This window comes from Berghia stephanieae, chromosome 1 (assembly GCF_034508935.2).
Source record: "Berghia stephanieae isolate SIO BIC M18660-M18661 chromosome 1, UCSD_Bste_1.3, whole genome shotgun sequence".
In the NCBI taxonomy this organism is placed as follows: Eukaryota; Metazoa; Mollusca; class Gastropoda; order Nudibranchia; family Aeolidiidae; genus Berghia; species Berghia stephanieae.
Genome location: NC_088360.1, coordinates 54,246,109 through 54,267,485, shown reverse-complemented (window position 1 = coordinate 54,267,485; position 21,377 = coordinate 54,246,109). Strand labels below are relative to the sequence as shown.

The 21,377-nt window shown below is 31.0% G+C and overlaps 1 protein-coding gene across 1 annotated transcript in view; it reads right to left on the bottom strand.

Annotated features, from left to right (window-relative positions):
* The window catches only part of LOC144977684 (protein Hook homolog 3-like), a gene marked incomplete in the record, with an annotated part of 43,679 nt that overhangs the window by 8,674 nt on the left and 13,628 nt on the right, over nucleotides 1-21,377 (bottom strand). The window contains 18 exon segments of the mRNA XM_078923137.1: nucleotides 4,280-4,416; nucleotides 5,027-5,098; nucleotides 5,615-5,719; nucleotides 6,149-6,458; nucleotides 10,910-11,050; nucleotides 11,777-11,931; nucleotides 12,580-12,744; nucleotides 13,764-13,849; nucleotides 14,385-14,427; nucleotides 14,933-15,016; nucleotides 15,419-15,483; nucleotides 16,225-16,399; nucleotides 16,748-16,831; nucleotides 17,169-17,225; nucleotides 17,766-17,914; nucleotides 18,458-18,509; nucleotides 19,021-19,071; nucleotides 20,402-20,477. Coding sequence (XP_078779263.1) covers nucleotides 4,280-4,416; nucleotides 5,027-5,098; nucleotides 5,615-5,719; nucleotides 6,149-6,458; nucleotides 10,910-11,050; nucleotides 11,777-11,931; nucleotides 12,580-12,744; nucleotides 13,764-13,849; nucleotides 14,385-14,427; nucleotides 14,933-15,016; nucleotides 15,419-15,483; nucleotides 16,225-16,399; nucleotides 16,748-16,831; nucleotides 17,169-17,225; nucleotides 17,766-17,914; nucleotides 18,458-18,509; nucleotides 19,021-19,071; nucleotides 20,402-20,477 — 2,007 coding nt within the window.

Here is a 21,377-nt window from a genome sequence, read left to right as displayed (position 1 = left end):
ATAATAATAATAATAATAATAATAATAAATAAAAATAATGATAATAGTAATAAATAACAACAATGCGACAATTTTAGTATTATTGATTACATTGAAAACATAGAGTAAAAAAAGATCAATTACGGTCACACACAAGATATTTCAAAACTGAGATGATGTTACGACATCGTTGTTTTCTAATATTCGTATCTCACTCTTCTTCATTCACTCATCAAATTCTCAAAGGGAGGATAATTAACAGACCTGCCTCTTATTTATATAGAAAACTTTGGATTCTATGAATAATAATATGAATTTCTTGGGAAGAGAAATTTGTATCAGGAGAGAGAGAGAGAGAGAGAGAGAGAGAGAGAGAGAGAGAGGAGAGAGAGAGAGAGGAGAGAGAGAGAGAGAGAGAGAGAGAGAGAGAGAGAGAGAGAGAGAGAGAGAGAGAGAGAGAGAGAGAGAGAGAGAGTAGTTTAATTGATGTGGGGTTTTTTTCTTCTAATTAGTAGGAAGTTATCTTTTTAAATCGACGTATAACTGTTATACCACTCTTGACCTGCTTATAAATAAAATCTAGACTCATTACTCCCTCTCCCATCCCCTTCCTTTTCGACCATCAATTGCATGATGGTGTTTGTTGCTTTAGGTCTCTTCCAACACAATTGAGGTTATACGAGAGACCGCTGAAACAAAAAAAACAAGCAATCTAACAAAAATAGTACAAATGTAAATCAAAATCATAACCTAAAGATATCATAAGCTACATTATAAATAACCAAGAACAAACAGGCAGAAGATTTACAGAAAAAAAATATCCCCTGTCAAAAATACAATCACAAACCATAGAAGCAGGATAGGCTAGTAAAGAGAAGAAGAAACGACATCACTATCGGATCGTACACCCATGCGAACATCATAGGTATATGATTCAAGGGTGATGCTCCCATCCAACCACCCGCTGCATGATGGTGATTACTTCAATGGATCCACCACTTGACCTGAGATTTTATCAAGAGGAAAATGTTTGACACAGCAAAATCAGCAGAAAATTTCCCACGGAAGATTATCATCACCGTTTAATAAATAAACTTAAACATGTTATCAACAGCAACATAAACAAATTCTGAAAAATGTGGACCCCGAAAGTGTAACACCCTAGATCAAATCTGTATTGCAATAAGAAGCAGGAATGCAGTTATACCAACCCCATAGAAAATGTGTAATTATATAAATCATTATATAAATATATTAAAAATAATTTGGGTGGGATTATCACTACCATAAAATTGCACTGGATGACTAATGAAGCGTCTGCTCTCAGACGATATCATGTCGTTGAAAGCAAAAATTAATGGAATACAGAGAGAATTTGGTGATAATCACTTTCATAATATACCACACAATGCAAAATATTCAACAACATTGTAAAAGCATTTGAGGGAAAAGAAAAAAGCGAAAAAAAGATGAAATAGCACTGTAGGAAGAATCTTTGAATATTACCCTTCTGACAATTCAATTTTTACATATTCTTATGCAAATTAATGAATAATTCTGATCATATTCTGCTATATAGAGGCAAAACATTTTTTTTCTCATTTTGGTAGTAAAAAAAAGCCTCAGATTTAAGAATTTATTAAAAGTTGGGTGTCACCTTAAACAATTTATATATCAAGTGACAGTTTTCTTATCAAAATGAGAAAAAGGTGTTTCCTTAGCATACAGCATTACTGTGAATTTCAGTGAACATGTCCTTGACAACCGGTTGATCTGATTCCCAAATAACATTTTATTCCAACCAATGACAAGACATTCCTATAAATAACAGACTTTGGAGCAGAAGTCCTTTCCCTCTGACAAATACAAGGAACCTAACTTATCCATTTATTCTAAGACACAGAGAGGAATTTTATTTTTTTAATGGAAAAATATTGGAGTCAAATTAGAGACTCAGAATACCTCTAAAAAAAAAAAAGAAAAGTATAAAAAAGAGGTCCATAATTTACAGCAAAGTTGAATTATCTTGGAGCAAGCTAGAAGAACCTACCTTATCCACTTACTCTAAGACAGAGTGAGGAATTTTATCATTTTTTGGTTTTGTCTTAAAGAAAAGAAAATACTGGAGCTAAATTAGAGACTCAGTATAAAAAAAGAAAAAAGAAAAAAGAAAAAAGAAAGAAAAGAAGAGGTCCATAATTTACAACAACAATGAATTATCTTGGAATAAGGTAAAAGTATTTCATCAAATAAGCAAGTCATAGTGAATAGCAAAGATTGGGAGTATTCTGTATGAAAACTTTTCACTTCTCAAAAAAAAAAAAAAAAAAATAAATAAATAAATCTGCAAATGGCTATTTAGGTCTAGCACTATATCAGGCCAGTCATCAGAACTGCCAAGGTCGCAAGAACAAATCACAGATTGGTGGCACGATTGATCTCATTAGCACAATCTATTGAAATTTTACTCAAACGCATACCACCAAGAAACAACTATGTCACACAAAGAAAAGGACATGACGTAGCTCAGGTTTCCAAATAGCTCAGTGCTTATGCTCACAAGCGAAAGGACCTACATAGGTATAAAATGTGAACATTTGAAATGCAAAATTATTAAGTACACAATAGAAATAGGTATTATTATCTCAATCGAGAAAAATGAACAGAAACACAGCTCGCACACACAAAATAAAACTAACTAAAACCATTATTGGAAATAAGAAAGCAGAAACACGATAGTTTAAGTATGTATAGGAATAAAGACGAAAAAAAATTTTTTTTTAAAATTAAAAACAGTATTTTACTTAACTGTCTTAAAACACCATTTAAGACATCAATTTTACAACAATGAGGTCAGTTCAATTTTAAGGCAATAACAATTCATAACAGACTTGATTTTTAAAACCATGGAGACATTTTAAAAGATATTGTGTAGAAAAGGCAAAGGGGTAGATAGCTTTCAATTTTTAAAAATATGTTTATGTCACATAAACGAAAGAAGCACAAATGTAACTTATTATTTCCGCAACTGAAAATATCATTGCTCCCAAATGGGAATAAAAGTAACAACTTTTAAAGCGATAGTTCAATTGCATTGAAGCAAAAGCTGTAGTTGAATTTAAAGAAAACTAAATACTGAGAACAAAAATCAAGAAAATAATTATTTAAAAAAAAAACAAAATTGAAACAAGTTTAAAAAACACAACATACAATTGATAAAACAAAATTTAATCTTGTGACCACATTTTGATTAATTTACATTCAATTTTACTTGAATGAAGGAATGGGAGAATTTCAAAAATAAATCTGTGATAACCATAACCCCCCCCCCCCCCCAAAAAAAAAAAAAAAGAAAAAAAGAAAGAAAGTAAGAAAATTTCTGTTTCTATTAAAAATTTTAATATTTTCTTCTTTAGTTTATTACTCTTTCGATTTATATCATGCCTTGCCTTCAACAATTATTACCCCCGTTTAAACAAAGCAACACTTTCAGCTGCTAAAGAACATGGACAGATAAGTTTTTTTTTTTCTTTTATTAATGAACACTTTGCTGGGTGGTGATCTATTATATGACATTGGTTTTAAGAGTAAAATGAGGCAATCAAATTAAATGATACTAAGTAATTTAAAATTTAAAAAAAAAAAAAAAAAGAAAAGAAATCTATAGAACGCATGTCAAATTGACACCTAAGGAAAACAAATGATATTTTCTTAATCTAAGTCTTGTTAAAAAGTAAAAATGTAATTGAACCATCCTAAATCTTCAATTCACAAATGTAAATCAATTAAGCAGATTAAAATATGTGAGATGATCGCACAAATAATCATAAGAATGACTCAAGCAAAGGTGAAAAAAATCGGATGATATATTATTGGGTTAAAATTTCTAGTTTACAAAATGTTACTTTTTGTACTTTAAAAAAAGGTGCTTTATGTGGGAAGCTAATGGAACTTATATACAAGGTACTGTGATTATTAAAAATTGTTATGCAACCATTCCAAGTTTTTGCCATGACGAAGGGATTACACAAATGAATAAATTGGTTTACAAGTTATAAGTGTTTTCATCAAAACCTTTACAGTACTTAAGCACTGGAGAGTTTAGGTTCATGACAAATCTTAAGAAAGTCACTTCCAAAATCACAATATTTACAAATAGATTGTTTCATTTTGAAAGCAGGGCATTATTTACATTTAATCCAAGACTGTGTTGTTTGTCGGGTTTCCTTTTTTTTTTTTTTTTTTTAAAGTTTTTATTATATTTCATTAAAAAAAAGTTTTCCTTTCATACAGATATCACCTTGGGTTAGTGGAGTGAATGGAATTGATGGTATTGGCACGCCTTGAGTGTATCTGCCTTTGACGTGCTAGGAAAGACTGTCCCACCGAGCTGTTAGCAAGTCTCTCTTCTGCTGCTTGGCGATGGAGTTGCATACCCTGGGGACAGGAAAGAAAGATTCCATTTGATACAATTATATGCAAAAAAAGGTTTGGTCAATCACTACAGGTAAAAAGTAGTGTTTGGGGTCAAAGTAACATAAATATCTGATCAACTATTCACTCGACTAGATTGGCCTTACAATTTCTGAATGATCAACAGATCTGTCAGCTTTAGCAGCTCTTCTTAATTAAGCTGTGATGAATTATCAATGACTGTGGTCAACAATTTATCTACCTATTGAACCCTTTTTTTTGTGTGTAAATCCTTGAGAAAACCTCAAAAATTAAATTTGACATTATCTTAACATGCATCAGTAAAAATTAATGAATAAACGAAAAAAAAAACAGGCTAAACAAACATTTTAAAAATGATATTTAATTACATCATTTATTCTTATTGCACCTCATTGAGCACTTTAGTAGAAGGAGGTAGAAATAAAAAATACAAAAATAATAATAATAATCACTGCTGAAACCACATTACCATGCTTGAAGCGGTGTCATTTGTAAGAAGATTATGTATTTATTTAGTTGAAACGAAGTGCATAGTGCCTTTGAGAACAATATTAGCATCATTACTTTTTTGAAATGTGTAACTATTCCTTACCAGATTGTACCAAGCTGTGACAATCAACTTTTCCTCTTGATCTCTCAAAGATTTAGTCTTCTCTTGATCTTTCTGTAATAATTTAAAAGAAAATATATAGTTATATAAATCATGAGTCCACAGATAACATAAATAAATAAATAAATAAATAAAACAGTGAAGAAAATCTATATTATTTCAAAATGGCTGATTTCCACCTCAGCTCTTTTTTACCGGAATTAAACCCATTTGGACAAACAATTTTTTAATTATATAAAACAGAACATTAATAACTAATGAGTTTCTAATAACCCTTATTTCTGAAAAATAAAAGCAGCTGTTATGACCCATAGAGCACTAAAACATATAAATTTTAAAACAATATAAGGATATTCAATAAAGATGAGTTCATTGGATAACAGGATGATCAGAAATGTAAAGATATGGTAATATTCATGAACAAAAAAAATATCTTTGCTACATCCCAATCTTAAATTAAAATCTAAACAAACAAAAAAAGTAATAATAATATCAGGTCCTGGGTTTTGAATGCATCAAATTGAGAAAAAATAAAAGGGGGGGGGGGGGGGGGGGGGTCTAAAATTTCACCTCTAAATAGTTGATATATTTGTCTTTCTCTTGCACTTGATTCTTTAGTGCAAACACCTCAGCAGAGGAATCGGCACTTTGGCGGGGGTCTAAACTTTTAATTACCTGCAACAAAGGGGAACACAAATGAGTAGTAACAGAAAACTTAAGTGAATAATTCAATTACAAATATGGTCATAGGAAATAGTTGCATGCTACTAAATGAAGAGAGTATGTAAGGAAAAGCTTGTAAACAAAAAATTGTAAACACATATAACTTTTGCTTTAATTTACAATATAAATCACAGAAGCAATAAATGAAGGAAATCTATATTTACTGTGCAAATCTGAAATAATTGAAGAGATAAAAGTACAATGTATAATTTTCATCTATATCATAAATCTTTACTTTTAAACTATGCTAGAGATATTACATGGTGGCAAGATGACCAAGAAAAAGATAATCCTAGCATATGGTTTTCAATTATCAAAATTCTATATCACATATTATAAAAAGAGAAAACATTAGCAACCATTACAAGAATGAAAACTTACATGTTTGGCCTTTTCCAAGTATTTCCTATACTTCTCCTCCATCAATCTGATCTCCTCATCTTTTTTGAAGAGCAGCTCATTCACCTCATTCACTTTCTCCGTACTCAACTGTATTTTTGCATCCAAATCCAATATATGCTGCTGCTTCTTTTGAAGAAGAAGATCTTTTTCCTCCAGTCTTTGTTTGTTCTCAGAAAGCTGCGTTCTCATTGATACCACTTCGTTATTGCTAGCAGCAGAGGCGGATCTCTGGTTTTCTTGTGCATCCTCCAATTCTGCTTGCATTTCCATTAAGCGCTGGTTGAGGAGCCTAAGAATAGAAAGAAGATTGTCCCTCCTAAATTCAGTCATTATAAAAAGTTGTGAAAAATCTTACTTTCAGGTTAAAAAAGCATGTGATTCAGCCAACTCTTGCCATTGAAGATAAAATTACAGATGTTCTCTGTAATTTATGCTTTATACAAAAGTCTCCATCTTACTACATCAGCTCACTTTTTATTCAATGCAAAAGTAAGCTGAAATAATGTACATCCAACATTATAAAAATAAACAATAATACCGAGCTACCTCTGTCCAAAAAACATCTGTTAAGGGGGCACAGTTGAATAAGAATGCCATCTTCATGTTAAAGAGAAGGTCATTCATGTACTTAAAAAAAAAGTTAATCTTATAGACCCTTGAATATTTTTAAGTGTGATGAATTTAAGTACAAATTATCTTTAAAAAATTGAATAATTCTTGAATCTGTATTTATGCATATGTGTATGTGTGTTTAAGTGTTTACGAGTGCAATCATGGAATTTATGACATATTCACATATATTCCTTTATGGCATGCCTAGGCGATGATATTATGATGTCACGGCGGAAGGGCATCATTATTTATTATTATTATTATTATTATTATTAATTATACATGGATTGTTGATCTCAAAATCAAATATTTGTTTTGAAAAATAACTACTGCATCAATTAAAGAGTAAAAAAAAAAAATTCTTTGAAAGAAGTAAATTTAATACGGACAATATTAACCTTTTAAAGAAAACTTTTAAAAAATAAATAAATAAAATAATACATATATATAAAACTCAATTCAATTCATGCAATTAACTCAATTCATCTTCCAGAAATTGAAAAACACATGCCTTCCACAAATGTTCAGCCATTTTTTGTTTCAAAATTTAAGTTTAAGCAATAATTCCATTGTGATCTTAATTAATCTACCATGAGAAAGGGACATATTTAAAAGAAAAAAGTTTATACATTAGCAACAAAAGTATAAGAAGCCGCTGTACCACGACCCATTGGTGATGCAACAACTTCTGCGCATGATTGTATATATACAACTTCAGTGGAAGAAATACAAAAGCAGCAACAAAATTACAGGATAATGGTCAATTTGTGAAGCACTAAACTATAAGGCTAACTCCGTAAACTAACAAGATTGATCATCTGCAACTTTCCCTCTATCATGAATTGCTGTCTTTATGAAGAAAAATGTCTCTTTCAATATACACCAAGAAAATAATTTGAAATGAAAGTAAACTGATATCTATTTTTCTGACCAGCAGGTTGGATTATCAAAAATTGTAACATATCTTTGATTCATCCACATGACTCACTTTGATGACATCTCATAACTTCCAACTCTTCCTATGCTAACCTAATTTCATTTTTAGTGTTGATGGTAGTTTCATGGCTGAGTGATAAAAATGTAACACTAACACAAAATTGAGATAGAAAGCAAAGCTGGGTATAATCAGTTTTGCATATATTACTTTTGAAGCAACATGGACATCACTATTGATTATCTGATTGCCCTAGGCCTAGAATATAATGATCTATAAAATAAAAACTCATTTGGAAAAAAAAAAGGGAGACAGACAATGCGAACAAATAATAATCTTTTTAAAAATCAAAAAAGAATTAAAATAAATAAATAAATAAATCCATGCTTCGCTCTTAGCTAAAATACCAATACCATGGTAGACAATATGAAATTTGCCAAAATGATGGGAATTGTTAATTTGTTGTTTGGAGGGAAAAATTATATGCAAAGCCCTTAACCACATTTTATCAAGTTGGGCAAATTTCAATTGATAAATACCTAGAAGGTTGAATCAAGGTTGTCGAATAAATTTGACTAAGAAAAAGATTTAAAAAATAAAATAAAATAATATGTCATTCAAGAAGGGAGAGAAATCTAAATTTAAACAAAAAGAGTAGAATATCAAAGATTAAAATGTAAATATTACATAATGTGGGGTTTTTTACTGATCAAAATAATGGTACTACATTAAAGGACAATTAATCCTAACATCATCCAGTTTTTGCATGGCATGTAGTTTTAATATTATTAGGCAAATATCAGGTTCTTATACTTATATGATAATTTTTTTAAAAACTTTTCCTGATAGGTCCTTTCACAGCAATATTGGAAATTAACTTTACAAGAATAAAAGTTCATTATGTGGGGTGTTTTAAGAACAATCATGTTTGTTATGACATGACAGGACCTAGTTAATGTTAGGAACCTCAGCCAAGAGGCAAAACTCATAAAACAGGATTATCCACAACTTCTCCGATAGGTAGAAAAGCTTGATAATCTCAAAGTGTAATCATACACACATTTCCCTTTAAACTTTAGATATTTGTCTCCTGTTGCACTTCAATGTGGATGTGGAGCGAAAATGTACTCAAGAACCATTCAAACTGAGACAATGTGAAATGAAGTAAGTTGATGTTAAGTCCTGGTTGAATTTTGGTATCATACACTATAACCAAAATGATCATTAGTAGTGAAAATGGTAATTGACCTCATGACCTGCTAAAGGCAAAAATGAGAATAAAACCTAATATAGTCTGTACTCTCTTTAAAAAAAAATAATTAAAGTGTCAGCCTAAAATGTAAGATTTTAAGCTATCCTAGCAGAAATCACAGTTTTATCATGCTTTTTAAACAGAGATTAATATAAAATCAAATCCAGTGTTTAAAAAATAATTTCTACCTTTTCTAACAAAGAAAAAAATAATCAGTTTATGAAACAAAGGTACATTTTGAAGCGTTGGAAAAAAAAAGAAAAAAAAAAAAGATATATATAAAGACTAAAGAAGGATTAAGGATTCATCAGTATCTTTGTGTAAAATAATGAAAAAATATTCTTTTCACGGTCTGGAACCAACAGAGTAGCTAGAATGGTTTCTCAGTTTGAAATAATGTAGAAAAAGTATCAACTGAAAAGTGTGTGAGGATCATTGTTTGTCATCAAATGTGTACATTACATAGTAAAACTAAATTCTGTTGAGTTGGTTAAAAATGGGGAACAAAAAGCAATATAAAAATGTTGATATTGAACTAAAGACTGCACTTTTCCTTACACCATTCTATGAAAAATCAGAAAACATCTTGACGATAATTTCATCTCCCTCTTCTTAGCCCACTGTTGGTTTAAGTTGGACATATGTACGTATCTTGATGTTTTCATACATTTACTTATTTTTCACTCTGCATTTTAACTTTTTTTTTTTTCAATCATTTAAAACCTGCAATTTATTACCCACATGCATCCAAAACAGATAAATGTAAAACTGGAAAAAAAAAAAAAGAATTGGACTTTGCTTGTTGTCATGATGCTTTTTAGATTGTGAAAGGGCCAAGAGAAAAGAAAGACAATAAAATAGATAAAATATTATAAAATAAACGTGAAATTCATTTGCACTTGTAAATGTAAGAAGAGGATAAAAAAAATGACTGTTAAAACAGAACATTTGCAGAGCCAAAAGCAGGTTCATCTTCAACAGAAGAGGACATCCTTTTCAGCAAAGATCACGACTGGGGCATTTGCAAAACAATAGTCTCTAAATATTGTAAAGTGCCGCTGAGCATTTATGTGGAAGTTGAGCTCTTTACAAATAACTTCTTCTTCTTTTTGTTTTTGTTTTTAAGGGTTTTACGGCGCTTGCAACACATTTAGGTTATATCAGCGCCAGTAAAAAGGAAGAAAATAGGATAGTAAAAAGTTCTAGAATTACAATTAAAGCACCCAAGAGAAAGGAAGACAAAGGGGAACTGGGAACAAATAGGGATCAGATGCAGATTCCAAGAGCAAACCATCAATGTACTTAGTTTGAGATCACCTATAAGTCTCATCCGGACACAAGCACAAAATCCAACAAAGAGGAATACACTCAAATGCTTACATTATACATTAAAAATAACAAACATAATACATAACAGAGAGATGATTTACAAGGAAAAAAATATCATCTCCCAAAACAATAACTATGCATTTGACTGTTTCCCTCTCAGCTAGGACTCAGGCCAGGGCCAGGACAAAACCAAGTAATCTCATTCCAAGACAAAGACAGAAAGCAAATTGGAAAACAGACATAGGGGTATAGAAGACACAGTATGTACCTCCCTGCCCACTATGGAGGTAGGGAACCCCACCCAGAACTTCTTCTTCTTATTATTATTATTATTATAATACAGAACAAAAACTAACGACCAAATGGAAGAGGGAGATGATTGAGGGGACAAAAAAAAAAGGGAGGACCAATTCATATTTAAATCCCAAAATGCTCATAGTATTAAATGGTGAATTCAAAAGATTGTCTCAAGAATACTTTTTTTTTTAATTGCACAAATTTCCTTTTTAAAAAAAAAACTTGAATAAGATGGTAATAAAAGTAATATTTTGAAATTATACGATACCATAAACAAATGTTCACAACAACGTGTATAAATTTGCTAGTCACTAACCTAACTTCCGTCTCTAGCTCATTCCTCTTGGAATTAGCTTCATCTAATTGTTCCTGTGAAGCTGTGCTTTGATTCTCTTGATTGGAGGCAGAACCCATTTTGAGTATTTTATTTTCATGCTCAAGTCGCATCAATCTTTCTCTGTTAACAAAAAAAAAATAAATAAATAAAAAAACACAAAATAAATTTATTTAAAAATAATAGTAATTAATAATGATAATAATAATAATAATAATAATAATAATAATAATAATAATAATAATAATAATAATAATAATAATAATACAACAACAACAACAATGAAAACAATAATAATAATAATAATAATAAACAACAACAACAACAACAACAACAACAACAACAACAACAACAACAACAACAACAACAACAACAACAACAACAACAACAACAACAACAACAACAACAACAACAACAATAATGAAAACAATAATAATAATAACAATAATAATAATAATAATAATAATAATAATAATAATAATAATAATAATAATAATAATAATAATAATAATGATAGTACATTTCATTTCTGAAGTGCCATTTCTGAAAATAAATTTGCTAATTCATATAAACAAATATACATTTTTAAAAAATCAATTTATAAGGTAGATGGTTACATTCGTGAAAGAGTTTAAAGTTAACACATCCTAAAAAAAATGATAACAAAAGGAGCAATAAATTCAAATTTTGATTTCATCCCATCTTATGTTCAGAAAAATAACAGAATTATTTTCATCCTATAAAGTTTATTAACACTTAAAATATTGATCACCCATAGATTTTTAAAATAAATAATTCTTGAAAACAATACATTTATATTGCAAGGGACAATCACAATAAAAACCTTACTTGATTTGTGGAGGAAGAGACATCAAGTCCACATCGGGGGATCCTTCTTTCATTTCATTGAGTTCCCCTGCCATGCCAAGACCTGTTGCCTGAAATCGTGTGCATTCTAACTCTTCGTTCATCTCTCTGAGGGAGTCACGCTCAGATTGGATACGCTAAATAATGGGGAAAAGATTACATTTAAGCATTTTGCTAACAGGGTAATAATTTTATGTGCAATGCTAAAATCACTCGTGTGCCAAATTCACTAATAATAACTGTGATAGACCTGGAGATCTGAGGTTCAATACTAGAGCCGCGATTTCCCATGAGATTTTAGTTGCTGGTTCCATGGATGAATACTTTTGTAAGTTGCCAACTACCTACTCGTATTCAAGAATACCTCTAAACAAAAGAGAAAATGAGGCAAAAATTCCCAAAATCCAATTTTCCTCTGATTTTTTTCAAAGCAAGCATTTAGAAAATTGGTACTACAAGAAGCTAAGGGAGGACTGAAAACAGTTGGAGCAGAATGTTTGAAGAGGAGAAGACGGAAGCTACTTGGCACTATACATTAAAAAGAAATAAAAAAGGAAGGAAAGCATCCAGGTGGTATGCATCTCCTGGTGCTGAATGAACTAAAGTTGATGAAGTCACGATATAATGTAAAATCAAATGTGTCGTTATTGCAGTTGGGCATCATCATTTTCTCTTGCCTACAATTTAGTGGTAAATAGTAAACATATTGATTTGGAGTTATAAAATAACAACTTTTTATAATGGATGGAACAACATGGTATTAAGCATTTTCATCCATATACTACCTCTTTCTCTCGTTGCACCATAGCAATTTTATCCTGTATCCTCTTGAATTCAAACTCTGCTTTGTCTGCCCTCTTCGTCTCCTCAGCCATTTTATTCTGGAGTTCCATGGTCTGACGTTTATATGACTCCAATTGCTGTTTTAAGGAAGTGGCTCTCTTCAATTCCTGAGAACAAAAATATATTTCAAGTAAATGAACTATATAATATAATATCAGGTTGTCACAACAACAACAAAAAACGTGCCGCTGTTTATTTCTTTCTATTGTAAAAATTTATGAAGATATCTTTTCCAAATTTTTATTACTATTAGAACTGTTCTTCGTCAATAGAATTACAAGATATCAAAATAATTGAATGAGCGGTTTTTAAAAATATCGATATTGTTGAAAAGATTATACAAATTATTGTGACATTTGTGTGTTGGTATTCTTCAAAGAAGACACTTGTTGCTATGCCTGAGAAACCTATGCACATCCAATAACATATCTGTCAAACCACAATAAACCATTCTGCACTATTTGAACTGTTGAAGAAAGGAAACAAGTCTTATGCAAAAGCAGAACTCTTTCTTTGCAGTATGCTATTTTGATAGTCTATGTATAAAGATCTGTTTTATTTGTGTTTTGAACTTAGAAGAAATACAATGAAGAGTCTCAGAGATACAAGCCGACAAAGAGCGGCACATTTTTTTTGTGACCACCTGATAAAATAATATTCTATTCAATCCAAGCTTTAGATAACGTATATTGATTTTGTAATCATACACACTGTTTTAATCTATAAGTGTATGTCACTACCATGGAATAGACTTATGCATATATTTCAATGTTCATTCTTTACACCAACTCCAATGACATTGTCCTTTTTTTCTTTCTATTAGACTTCAAGAACCAATGTCTTTTGAGCAAAGGTACACAACCCCTCCAATTGCTTGACTGAGTTTATTGAGATTTCTACCTCTTTGAGAGTATTAATGTTTAAAAGGAGCCAATAGTTTCGAAGTTTGTATAAATATACAACTATCAACTTTAATTGAGGATATCAGCTTCTGTCACCTCTAAATGAATTTAAACTTACATAATAAAAATGATTGATCTGTAAATATATAAGAAAACAACTTTGGAGATAATAAAAAAATCAAAACAAAACAAAACTGTGATTAATGGGGACAAAGACTCCTCACCTCTTCCATCTCGATTTGTTGCTGCATATATTTAGTATTTTTCTCCTCCAACATTTTCATTTGCCCCTGCAAGTCAGCTAAAGCCTCTGTCATAAAAAAAGAAAATATGCTTTTTAAAAAAATGCAACTTTGGAATTAAAAAAAATTTCTTTGTCTGGATATCTTTTTTTTTCTAACCATCAATAGTGATATCTAAAAAGAGTGTAATTCAATGAAGAGCTGCTTGTTTTAGCTTCCCCGTTAAAAGAAAATCAGTCTCTTGTAGCCCTATCTAAAGGGAAGACTGATAACCCAGGTGTCAACTGCAGTGCAATGTCACATTGGGTAAAGTTTCTAAGGGGAAAAAAATACAAGAAATCAAAAGCAAGGCCCAAATGCAGGTGTTAATTTCAGCAATAACTAGCAACACCTGATCCCTTCAATCCCCCCACCCTTGCTCCTCTCTTTTTTTAAATAATCAAAAAATAATACTTACATAATTTTTACATTGAGATCTGATGAAAGTTCACCAGGGTAGCACACAGTTCAATAATATTTCGGTAAAAATGATTAGAAAGGGGTAATAAAATATTAACTTAAGTTTATTCCTCAGTTTTAAAAAAGGGGGTAAGAAAATGTTACCTAATTTCTTTTTGTATGATTCTATTGTGGCTTCATGCTTGAGCTGGAAAGAGAAAAAAAAAAAAAGTTTCACTTTGAATCTTAAATAAGTCTGCATTTATCAATTGCTTGACCAATAACAAACAGAATACATATAGTTAAGATCTATTTAAATGATAGACAAATTAAAAGCATGAGTATTTATTCCTATGTCACAAAAATTCTTTTTCTCCTCTCTAAGCTTTTGTAAATAGCATTCTCAAGACAAATTCGATTATTTCAACACTGGCATTTATTTATGCTTACAGATTTGTCTAGATGAAAGTTTATATTATATGAGATCAAATAATACTTTGGTCTGTGAGATTGAAAAAAAAAAAAAAAGTCTCCACCAGAGTTCAAATGGGCATGTAAGTGAATCACAATGCAAACAACTTGTCAAATATCTTTTAAAAATAGAATTGACCTAAAATTAAGGACCCTTTAAAAACATCATTCATTACTATTGCCATGAAATTGTATTTCAACTGTGTAACATTATAAATTTATCAGTGGATCACAGTGCTTACAATTTGATCAGATGCCTCCCTCAGTATGTATAATTCATCTTTCATGGCACGCGATTCTCCTGCTAATTTACTCAGCTCTGCATTCTGTTGAGCAATGAAGAGTGATCTTTGTTAAACATATTATTTTCGTAATAGCCATGAATTAGTTATTTCAATATCAAGAAAGGTATTAAAAAAAAATAAAAAAATATTGAAAAAAAAACAAAAAAAAAACACTGTACAATAAAAGACAATCCAAAAGACTTTACATTTGACAGTTCAAGAGGAAAAATAGGAATGTGTAATTATATAATCTAAACAAATCTGATTTTTTAAAGAAAACTGCAATTCAAATTTGAAAAAAAATATTTCTACATTAGTTTCTCTCAACAAACAAAATTCAGAATTGATTAAAACAAATCTAATCTCGAAAAAAAAAAACAACAACAAAAAAAAAACACAGACAAAACGAAGGCATTAATAGATTCAAGTGAATATTTGGCTTACCTTTTCTTTTAATTCCTGATAATCTTTATTTAAAACCTCTAACTTGATTCTGTAGTCATCTTTCCCTGCAAAAGGTATATAAAAACATTGCACTAATAATTAACTTGAGATTTTACAGAATATTTATTTTCCAGTTTGAGCAATTGTAAGACAATGTGGCTTTCAGGTTTTCGTCCAACTTAGTCATCAATCATATGATTTGTTGCTGTCCACTGATTGGATATATTTCTTAATAGATGTAAACATGGATGGGGTCTTTATCCAAGGACTATAGTGCACAGTGATGATGCAATCATAGGCAAATTCAGATTTGTGATCCGCCAAGGAAGGCTTTTCAGACAGGTTCAAGAAAAAACAAATGATGATGGAGACAAACATTGGGTCCAAAAGAAGGGGTTTACGGCAAGTTTTATCCAATACATTTTGTTGGTAAGCATAGCTGCAAGACTGATTTTTTATTGAAGGTTAGGACCTACAAATATCATTCTCATTATAAGAATATCAATCAAACTCCATTTCATAATCAAGATTTCACTTCACTTTTCTGCATCTGGCTAACATGAAATGATGCCACATTTTAAGTAGGCCAGAGATGTAAATTTTAGGGTGAAATTTCAACACACATGATCTCAACTATCTGTTTGAGACTTGGTCAGGATTAAAGTTGTTATTTCTTATATGAGGTACAGAGACAGAAATTTTCACAATCTGGTGGAATTTAATATGTAATTCAGACTTCTTTCGTAACATTACAAACATGATAACATCTGCATAAATAAGACCTCCATAAGCATATCTGAACTGACCTGATTCTAGTTTGTAGAGTTCTTCTTGTAATAATTCAATCTGAGTTTGTAATTGCCCACATCTTTTGCCGGCAGGTGTGCTTGGATCATCTACATTTTCTGACATTAATAATCTCTCCTGAAGTTTCTCATTGTCTGCTGATAAATTCTGTCTTTCTTCTTGTAGAGATGCTACCTGTGTAAGATCAAGCAATCAGCAAAGTGAGAAAATGTGAGGGGAAAAAATAAACAAATCAATCTTCAACAAATAAATATTAAAAACAAAATATCACAAATCAACACAATCTGATTATGGCGTAAATCTGGTATTATTGAAGTAATTTTCAGTTCAGAGAGAAAAAAAACACAAAAAAACGAGGAAAAAAGTGTTAAAACCTTCTGAAGCACATAAAATAAATAATTTAAAAATCAGCTAAATACTTGATTTGTATTTGGAGAACAAAAGTCTACTTGGCCATCCTATCAATGTTTCCATGGCCAAAAAAATGAGACTTTTTGAGTTAAAACTCGCAATAGATATTACCTGGGCATCTAATTCGTGACAGCGCTGAAGCAATTCCTCCTTGGCCATCAAAGCACCATTTAATTCATCAACTGTCTTTTTCAACTGGGGAGGCAAGTTTCAAAACAATTTATATCATTGACATGAAGACAAATTATTTTTAATCTCTTTTTTTTACTTTGAAATCCATACACTAAAAAGTCTGGGAAACAGTCATTATATAATCTTTAGAATTTCATCAAAGTAACCAATGAGATTATTTTACAATGTTATCTACTATTTCTTATGCACGAACTGACTCAGCCAAACTGAGTATTACTATATATTGGTGTGCATTAAAAAGTTACAAAAACAGACCACACTGCAGTGATTTTAGCTACTAGTTAAATGTAAATTTTGCTTAAAAATCATTTTCTAGATGAGATAAAACAATGCCACTTACTTGCTCTTGTAACTCTGTCTCCCCATCATCTGCTGGCACAGTCTCTTTCACCATCAACTATAAAAGTAACAAAATATTCAATAACTTGATTTTAAAAAAATGATACTACTATACAATTGATTTGTAATGAGAGAGAAATTTTATGATCTTAAAAAGAAAAAAAGAAAAGAGGATTCACGGTTAAGATTAAAGGGTTGAATCCACAAAACACTCTTAGCCACTATACACACACACACACACACACACACACACACAAACAACCTTTGGCAATAACTTCACATACAAACACAATCTTAGCTATTAGCTTCACCAACACAAATAATCTTGGCCATAAGATACACATTAAAAAATTCGTAACATAACATTCTACACAAAGCAAATGATCTCAATTTTGAATGTTTCACCAATGAAAAAAAAAAGGAGGGTGAGGAAGAATTCGAAAGAATATGAAATTGAGGTGCGTTGGACTAACATCAATATGACCTTTAAATCTTTGAGTGACAGGGTGTGCTTGAATATGACAAACATTTCACCAAAGTCATTCATTACAATGAATAAATTAATAAATAAATAAAATAAATTGATAAAAAGGCCTACCTCCTGTATAGCATTCATAATACTCTGCTGAACAGCTTCCTCCATGCTCATAATTGTCTCGATGTGTTCCTGTTTGTTGTCACAGTTAATGGCTACATTAAGCACCAGTTGAAGTAGGCGACCAAGATCTTGGAGGCTATATTGAGATGCTGTAGACAAAAGTTTGAAATTATGACCAAGAATGGATGACAAAATATTTCGTTATACTCTAGCTCAAAGACAACCAAAACAAACCTTAAGGAAATGCCATACAGACTACTAGAGAAAAGTTATCTTTTAAAAAAAAAGGCCTTCATGATTTTGTTTTTGGAAACCAATAAAACAAATGTAGCATCTTTTAAGCCATATCTATAAATTATGTACATAGAATGAGCACCAATTGATGAACCAAATTTAATCATAGAATAGGAAAGCATAAAATGATAAATAAAGGAAAGAATGAGGAGAAAGAGGTGTGTGTGTGTGTGTGGGGGGGGGAAGAGAGAGAGAGATAGAGAGAGAGAGAGAAAGAGAGAGAGAGAGAGAGAGAGAGAGAGAGGAGAGAGAGAGAGAGAGAGAGAGAGAGAGAGAGAGAGAGAGAGAGAGAGAGAGAGAGAGAGAGAGAGAGGACAGTGGCAGTTAACTTATTGACTTGATTCCATGTAAAAGGTTTTTTAAAAATGCACTCAGTACATATTGTACATAACACCCACCGATTGCATTGACATCTGGCATTTGAAATCCTTGCATTGTGATACCAAGCACCTGAAAATACATACATTCAATTATCTGAAAACAAAGCATTGTATTATTAAATAGAATAGATAAAATCGTCAACAAATCCTTACACATTATACCAAGTTAACAGTAATTGCCTGAGTTTTGGAGTGTGAAACAATTATGAATATAGCAGCTTCAAAACACGAATGTTGTTGCTAATTTTGTTCATTTTTCAAAACTGTTTTATTCATTTCAATTTCTTATTTTACAAAATTTCAGTATTGATATGGAATACAAAATCAAGCACTCAAAGCATGAGTGCTTTTTGAATTTAATGACTTATAAAAATGTACATATCAACGATTCATTATTACCAAATTTATATGTTTCTTTTTGACTTTTAAAGATGAACATATTAACAATTCATCACATTTACCAAATTTATCTTGTTTCTTTTGAGAGGATTGTTTATATAAATTGAAACAAAAAACATTTTTCAAACGACAAGGAGCATATTAGTTTTAGAAAATGAAAATAAACTTATAACTCTCACTACCTCAAGTGTAAATTCCAGGATGCCTTTCAAAATTTTCTTTAAATTGGTGACCTGAAAACAAAACAAACCAAAAATATATTACTCAAGAAACAATAACATGAAACTGCAAGAAAAACAGGTAGTAAAAACCAGAGATGTGAACAGTCTATATGATAATGGAGTAACTGAATGGATATGAACATGGAGCTAAACTACACGTTACAAAGCAAAAAAAAAAAAAAAAAAAGGAAAAAAAAAAAAAAAAAAAAATCTTTTATTTTACTAAAATCCAAAACAAAAGGATAAGAAAAAATAATCTTTAAATCAAACTTTCAACACGTGACCTTATTTCAGGGCTCCCATGCCTATTTGTTACAAAAATTCAAGTTTTTTTTCAAGGGTTTTCAATGTTATTTTCATGGTTTTCAAGGTTGTGTACGGCATACCTTTAATCCATAAAGCTTATCGAGAAAGTCCAAGGTAAACTCTGGGAGTTAAATTAAGTCCTTATATTGACTGATGCTTATCCAAGTATACATTGTCATTGTCCATTGCCAACCACTCCACACACTGAATGATGTAAATTTTAAGTTTCACAGAAAAGATATTTAACAACAATAAAATACTATGTACAAATAAAATCCATCCAGAGCTATCTCAATGTCAATCAGTCAGGGATTTGCATATCTCCTCAATATCAGAAGTGATTTTTTGGATGTCATACATATCCTTTGCCTTTTTCCTCAGCATATTTGGCTTAGCAATGAGAGTGAAGTCCGTTAATTTTTCTGCTGCCTCAGCATGTTATTTTTCAAAAAGTGCATTCTTCGTTTGCAAGAGCTTTCTTCTCTTTTTCAATTCCTGAATATCATCATCCATGATCTTCCTTTTCAAAGCTTTCTTCACTTGTTCACTTCTTTCATCTTCTCTTCAAGTACATTTTTCCACCTTGCTGGGCTGACAACATCAGATCTTTGTTAACCTGAGGCCTCCAACAAAATTGATGTGATCCTTTTTCACTTATGACCCTCCTGGCATTTTTTCCTCTAAAAAAAAATTCACGTTTTTTTTTCTCAAGGTTTTGGAGAAAACAAATGTTTTTCCCGGTTTTCAAGGCCTTGAAAAATAAAATCTAAATTCACGGTTTTTCACAGTTTTCAAGGTTGCATAGGAACCCTGTAATTCGACCACCACCTGCTACGACGGACTAGATAAAACATGAGCTAAAATGCAAGAATTATAATCACTACTCTTCCCCTCCCCCATTCCTCAATCATCAGCATAACAGCATTTACAATGCTGTAGAATGGACACTGTATAGTTCCATTTCTGGGTTCACATCTGAGAGTGAAAGAAACAATTTTTGCATTCGTTTACTAACAGAAAAATAAAAAGGACTCACTTTTAATCTCCAATTATTACTGAGATCTTCTGTTTTTATTTTTGAAAGCCATGCTTGGGTGAAATAATTAGGAGCTCTGTGAATGGTAAAACAATAAGATTATTTATTTCAATTATACTTCAATGTCGGAAATAACTTAAACCACCTATTTTCGTTCAAAATTTCAAGTCTACAAAAATTGCCTGCTAGGGTTTCCCCTTCTGTCACTGTACATGATGTTCAGCAACTCAAATAACAAATTTATCAAAATTTCGAAAGAGGATCTTGTCCTTGACTTCTGTAGCTTTTTTTTTTGTTTGTTTGTTGCTTTAGGTCTCTTCCAACACAATTGAGGTTATATGAGAGACCGCTGAAACAAAAAAACAAGCAATCTAACAAAAATAGTACAAATGTAAATCAAAATCATAACCTAAAGATATCATAAGCTAAATTATAAATAACCAAGAACAAACAGGCAGAAGATTTACAGAAAAAAAAATATCCCCTGTCAAAAATACAATCACAAACCAAAGAAGCAGATAGGCTAGTAAAGAGAAGAAGAAACGACATCACTATCGGATCGTACACCCATGCGAACATCATAGGTATATGATTCAAGGGTGATGCTCCCATCCAACCACCCGCCTTCTGTAGCTTGATCACTAGAAGGATTTTAAATATGCCATAAGAAAACTAGAGAAATGATATAATTATCTCTTTGAGAGGATCTTATAAAATCTAAAAGGAAGGTGAAAATATATGTCATTTTGAGCAAATATAGCATCATTTGTAAGAAAGATAAACAGCTGTAATTTTAAGCTTAAAAGTTGGCATTTAAAATAGGAATCTGACGTTTTGATGCTTTTAAAATTCTCAAACCACACTTTACTTTAAAATTAAAAGGCGAGCACATTAACTAAATCTAAAAAAAAAACAAAAAAAAAAAAAAACATGCACTCCTCTTTTAGCAACAAAAGCAAATCATTTAAATCAAAAC